The 6,788-nt window shown below is 42.5% G+C and overlaps 1 protein-coding gene across 1 annotated transcript in view; it reads left to right on the top strand.

Annotated features, from left to right (window-relative positions):
- The window catches only part of GPC3 (glypican 3), a gene marked incomplete at its 5' end in the record, with an annotated part of 396,960 nt that overhangs the window by 251,193 nt on the left and 138,979 nt on the right, over positions 1–6,788 (top strand). The window contains one exon of the mRNA XM_006753133.2: positions 6,648–6,781. Coding sequence (XP_006753196.2) covers positions 6,648–6,781 — 134 coding nt within the window. The remainder of the gene's footprint in view (positions 1–6,647; positions 6,782–6,788) is intronic.

Here is a 6,788-nt window from a genome sequence, read left to right on the forward strand (position 1 = left end):
GCTGCTTGCCTGCCGGCCTGGTCTCCCCTAACTACTCTGCCTGCCTGCCTCATCTCCTCTAACTGCTCACCTGCCTGCCTGATTGCCCCTCACCACCTCTGCCTCAGCCCCCACCACTGCAGCGTCACCTGGAAGGATGTCTGGAATGATGTCCAGAAAGTCATTTAGCTGTTCAGTCTAATTAGCATATTATAATTTTATTATTATAGACTAAAGGCCTGGTGCGCAGATTCATGCACCGGTGGGGTCCCTCGGCCTGACCTGTGCCCTCTTACAATCCAGGACCCCTCAGGGGATGTCAGAGAGCCGGATTCAGCCCAATCCCCGCAGGCCAGGCTGAGGCACCTCTCTGGGTCCAGGGTGCAGATGAAGCAGATTCGGGGTGACAGTGCCCCAGCAGCAACCTAACCCAAGGCTGATTCCATGAGGAATTGGGCTCCCTCCTCCTGCAGCGTCACCTGGAAGGATGTCTGGAATGATGTCCAGAAAGTCATTTAGCTGTTCAGTCTAATTAGCATATTATAATTTTATTATGATAGACTAAAGGACTGGTGCGCAGATTCATGCACCGGTGGGGTCCCTCGGCCTGACCTGTGCCCTCTTACAATCCAGGACCCCTCAGGGGATGTCAGAGAGCCGGATTCAGCCCAATCCCCGCAGGCCAGGCTGAGGCACCTCTCTGGGTCCAGGGTGCAGATGAAGCAGATTCGGGGTGACAGTGCCCCAGCAGCAACCTAACCCAAGGCTGATTCCATGAGGAATTGGGCTCCCTCCTCCAATGCTCAGAGTGTCTGCTCCCTGGTGGTCATTGCACATCATAGCTACCGGTCAAATGGTCAGACGGTCATGTAGGCTTTTATATATGTAAATAAATGAAAAAGCCCTCTAGAGGCCCTCAAGTCTTGGTGGCCTCAGGTGCAGTTCATAAGAGGAAAGGAGTTGTGCTGATTACTGAGTACAATTCAGCGGGAGAGTCATCTTTTCTCTCAAAAGCTGTCAGATTTTCAAGGGCGATATGATGTGTCCGTTGTTCTTGTGCCAGAGACTCACTAATGGGAACATTTCCCTTTCTGCTTCTGCTTCTCGCCTTCCTCCACCTCCTTCTTCTTCTATGATGGGCCATGTAAGTTAAAATACACACAAGCCTTTTATATACTTCTTGAGAAAGAAAATGTAAGGCCTTTCATTGATCTGTTTTTTAAATCAAGAGAAAAATAAATCTATTAGGGTTATTTGAGAGTGGGAGAGAGTCAAAGGTATAATTTAATGCAGTCACACCCTCCCATCCCCATTTTGATATCTTTTAGGCTATCAAGCTAAAGGCTTAAACCTGGTGCATTTTTGTAGCCATAGGATTAATCTGGAATCTTCCCATTTGGGAGGAAATTATAAAGAATATACTCAGTCCAGATATAAGACTAAATCTGGCTTTGATTGTAGGAATTACAGATTTTGTAGCCAATGCAAGGATCCAACTTCAGAAGCCATGGTTTGGGGTCATCCTGCAGGCAGCAATGAGGACATACTTGAGGAGCCATTTCTCCCACACCACTTGGTATCCAGTGCATTAGTATGGTTTATTGATTCTTACCTGGCAGGCTACATTTCAATCACTCCACTAGAATAAAGGGGGGCAAATATATGGTAAAGGAAAATGATTTGTCTTTTGAGTGTGGGCACAAAATATAATTGATAAATCATGTATCATGGAAAACAAAACAAAAACCTGTTATGGGTGAGAGGAAGAAGTGTATTTGTAGGTCAGGTCTCTTGATATTCATTCTACTGAGCTCTTCACTATACCTTGCTGGGCCACAACAGTGTATTCTCCTTGTGTATGTACAAAGCCAGTACTTCTGGAGCCTGGTTAAAAAAGAATGGTGCTAAGGTTACTAGAATGACCTGTTGGCCTGAATACTGTCAGAAGCCCTGTCTTTTTGTGTTTCAAGTGTCATAACACTTCATAGCGCTATTGCTTTTCCTACCACAGGTTGTGGCACATGAATAAAGGCATCATTAGAAATCATAGTTCATGGAAAACAGAAAGGTGCTCTATTCTAAGTCTATTGATAGAGAGGCACTCACCTGTCCAATAAATTCACTTCAACTAACTAAATTTAAAGGTAACAGCATCCTTGACTAGGTACATTAGTCAGTGAAAGGAAATTGGATATCACTTCTTAATTTAAGAACCTGAAAGTCCTGGGCAGGATACTGATTTCTAAAGTGTTACTTGGGAGGCTGGTTTCTTCAATAAGCAACTGCAGATTAATACTCAGGTCTCCAAGCATAGCCTGATTTTTCCCAAGTGTGAAGATGAAAGGACCTCTTTAATGTGAACACAGCATGTCGTTGTAAATTAGGTTTCCTTTTCATGTCCACTTCTCAAAATAAGATCATAACATTCACCTAAAGCTCACAGTGTGGAAGTGAAAGATGTGGGAGGCGGGGCCAAAGTGGGGAGGAGGGCTACATTTGACACATTCTTTGTATATGAGAAGAATTTGCTTCATGGTAGATTTGTGGAAAGAAATACAGCCTGTCTGGTAAGATGTGGCACATTTCAGATTTCAGATAGGGAATTGGGCGTGTGGGCAGGATGCCATTATTTGCCCCTTACCCTACACAGAGCTTTGGGAACTCAGTTCCATATGCCACATTGGGTTACTTAGGAAGACAGGTCAGACTGCAGAGTGTCCACATTCTCATTTCTTCCTAACTTTCCTTCTTTTGCCTCAGCTGCACCCCTTTCCAGTAGGTGGGGAGAGATTCAAAACTTTTAGGACTTGCTATGGTCCAATTAGTATTCACTGATAAGAAAGGACATACATTCAATGGGAAGGAATATTTCACAACTGTGAGTTGCAAGTAGACAAAGTTACAATGAAAGATGTGTGAAAGATTTTGATTTCAGGTGCTAGATTTGGACCAGGTGCTGGTCAAGAGAATGTGTCCTGTGCTCCTGAATGTGATGACTAAGAACATTTTGATCCTGGTGGAATAGGCTTTCATGTTGATGTATAATGTTGAATGTACTTATGGAATATCTAAGTTATTTTTTTCTTGCATTATTTGCTTTGGAAGTGATTGGAACATAACTCCCCAGTACAACCAGGCAGCCCCCTAGCCTAAAGCACCCTGTTAGACTGGTACCAGTTAGGACAATCTCAGAGAATGCAGATTCTTCATTTGAAATTAATATTAGCCCAAGTCAAATAGCATTACATAAACACACATGAAAAATTCAGTATCATACATTCCAAAGCCAAATGGAATACACTTGACCATTGAATTATGTGGGGTTGGGGCACTGACCTTCCCTCATACAGTTGAAAATCTGTGTATCACATTTTTATATTTTTAATATGTTTTTATTGATTCAGAGAGAGAAAGGGAGAGGGAGAGAGAGATAAAACCATCAATGATGAGAGAGAATCATTCATTGGCTGCCTCCTGCATGCCCTCTACTGGGGATCAAGCCCAAAACCTGGGCATGTGCCCTGACTGGGAATCAAACAGTGACCTCTTGGTTCATGGGTCAAAGCTCAACCACTGAGACACACTGGCCGGGCTATGTATAACTTTTGACTCCCCAAAAACTAAACTATTAATAGCCTACTGTAGAGTGAAAGTCTTACCAATAACATAAACAGTCTACTAACACATATTTTGTATGATATATATATATGATAGAGAGTCAGAAACATCGAAGAGAGAGAAACATCGATCAGCCGCCTCCTGCACATCTCCCAGTGGGGATGTGCCCGCAACCCAGGTACATGCCCTTGACCGGAATCGAACCTGGGACCCTTCAGTCCGCAGACTGACGCTCTATCCACTGAGCCAAACCGGTTTCAGCCAGAAACATGTTATTAGGAAAATCATAGCCCTAGCCGGTTTGGCTCAGTAGATACAGAGTTGGCCTGCGGACTGAAAGGTCCCAGGTTTGATTCAAGCCAAGGGCACATCCCTGGGTTGTGGGCTCGGTCCCCAGTGTGGGGTGTGCAGGAGGCAGCAAATGAATGATTCTCTCTCATCATTGATGTTTCTCTCTCTCTCTCTCTCTCTCTCTCTCCCTCTCCCTTCCTCTCTGAAATCAATAAAAATATATTTTTTTAAAAAATCATAAGGAATAGAAAATATATTTACAGTCCTGTATGTATTCACTGAAAAAAAAATCCACATATAAGTGGACCCACACAGTTTAAACTTGCATTGTTCCAGGGTCAATTTTATTTTAAAGTGTCTGCAACTTTTGTTTAATTCCCATTCAGATAAACTATTAAGAATAACTAGTATGAATATTAGACTCTAGATGCTCTTTCACAAATTGAGGCTATGCTACTACTGATTCTAGATTTTTTTTCTAATTCAAGAATTTATTTGTATATGGAAAACTTTCCCAAGCTATACAAACTAAATGTCATTTATGCCTTTATAAATAGATAAATAATTTAGTAAATATTATTGTGACCATCATGAGAAATCCAGAAGCAGGATTTTCTATTAGTCTACTAGTCTTGATATGAAAAGTTTTCTTCCATTCACTTCAATTAATTCACCATTATTGAGTGCTGGGCAGTGTACAAAATCTAGTCTGAATACTAGGGAGATACGGAGGTACAGAATGACAAAGATATAATCCCTGTCTTCACAAGGTATTTCTACTATTTTTCCTAAAATGTACAATCTATACATTCAATGGGCTGTGTTGACTATGTTTTCGAGGACTGGGAACTTGCCTCTCACACTGGAGGTGATATTGCATAAGCTTTGAAATCCAACAAATAGGTTTAAAGTCAGATTGAATCTACCACCCATTTGCCTTAGGCAAGTCACTTGACCTCCCTGGGTCTCAATTTCCTCACCTATAAAATGGGAGTAATAACATTGAGCATAGTATCTGGCACAAGCGAGACATATGGTAACATTTATACTTCTTCATATAGAAGTTCATTTAGGCTCCTCTCTGAAAGTGAAAATATAAAAAATCTATAAATAATTTAACCAAATTATTTAGAATTGAGATAAGAAAGCTGATGCAGTTTTTCTATCATTGCTGTATGAGTGTAAAAGAGCTAGCAGTGGTTCTCAACCTTCCTAATGCTGTGACCCTTTAATACAGTTCCTCAGGTTGTGGCGACCGCCAACCATAAAATTATTTTCATTGCTACTTCATAACTCTAATTTTGCTACTGTTATGAATCGTAGTGTAAATATCTGATATGTTATATGTGTTTTCTGATGGTCACGACCCATAGGTTGAGAACCGCTGCTTTAGAGGGTGGCATCCAATAAATATTTTTGAATGAACAAATGAATAGATAGAGGGAAGGAGGAATAAAAGGGAAGGAGTTAGGTACAGCAGGAGGGGTTAAAGAGCAAGAGAGGAAAGGAGATAGACTTTCTTAAGCACTTATAGTCTTTAATACTCTCAGTACTAGGCTTATTCAATAACATGTGATTCATAGCTGATGATCCTGGCTATTGATTGGTTGGCTTGCCTTCTTCCTTCCCTTGGGCATTTGTAGAAAAGCCAGATGAAAAACTATATTGACATTTTTAAGAATGCCCTAGCTTAGCTCTTATAACAAAACTAGAGGCCTGGTGCATGAAATTCATGCATGGAGGGGGTGTGTGTCCCTCAGCCCAGCCTGCACCCTCTCCAATCCCCTCGAGGGATGTCTGACTGTCATCTCACAATTCAGGACTGCTGGCTCCCAACCGCTCGCCTGCCTGCCTGCAAGATTGCCCCTAACTGCTTCTACCTGCCAGCCTGATTACCCCCTAACAACTCCCCTGCCAGCCTGATTGACGCCTAACTGCTCCCCACCCATCCCGATTGCCTCTAACTGCCCTCCCCTTCTGGCCTAGTCACCCCTAACTGCCCTCCTCTTTAGGCCTGGTCACCCCCAACTTCCCTATCCTGCTGGCCTGGTCACCCCTAATTGCCCTCTCTTGCCAACCTGGTCGCCCCTAACTGCCCTCTTCTGCAGGCCTGATCACCCCCAATTGCCCTCCCGTGCAGGCCTGGTCCCTCCCAACTGCTCTCCCCTGCTGGCCTGATCGCCCACAACTTCCCTCCCCTGGCAGCCATCTTTGACCACATGGGGGTGGCCATCTTGTGTGGAGTGATGGTCAATTTGCATATCACCTCTTTATTATTTCGAATGCTCATGAGAATGGGGAGCACTCTGTGCATGGGAGGCTGCTCTTCTATAACTGATTATTTTACACATCTCTCATACACCCTCTCATTTTTGCACTATCTCTACCTAAATTTTGCAATGCCCACTTGTGAACTTCTTCATACGTATAAATACCAAGTGCCATTAAAAGGTATCAGTAGCATAAGCCCTGTGTAGAGGGTCCTCTCAAATGTGCACTCTACTATAGGGGGAAAAACATTTTTTATATTAGAAAATCTCTGAATAGGCTGCACTTAGAGTGCCTCCACCCCCAGTCTTCAACATTCTTTTCCTTAGATGGTTCTTCCCCTTAAAAACATACCACCCTTTTTTTGTCACCAGTAATAGCTTAATTCTGCTCTTTAAAAAAAGTTGGGAAAAATTGAAGTGCATTACAGAATTTGTTTCTACTATCATATCTGTGAAAGAATCATATAATCATATTGCTTTTTTTTTCAGATTGGAAAGTTATGTGCCCATTCTCAGCAACGTCAATATAGATCTGCTTATTATCCCGAAGATCTGTTTATTGACAAGAAGGTATTAAAAGTTGCTCATGTGGAACGTGAAGAAACCCTATCTGGGAGAAAAAGGTGAGTG

Source organism: Myotis davidii, unplaced genomic scaffold, assembly GCF_000327345.1.
Source record: "Myotis davidii unplaced genomic scaffold, ASM32734v1 scaffold631, whole genome shotgun sequence".
In the NCBI taxonomy this organism is placed as follows: Eukaryota; Metazoa; Chordata; class Mammalia; order Chiroptera; family Vespertilionidae; genus Myotis; species Myotis davidii.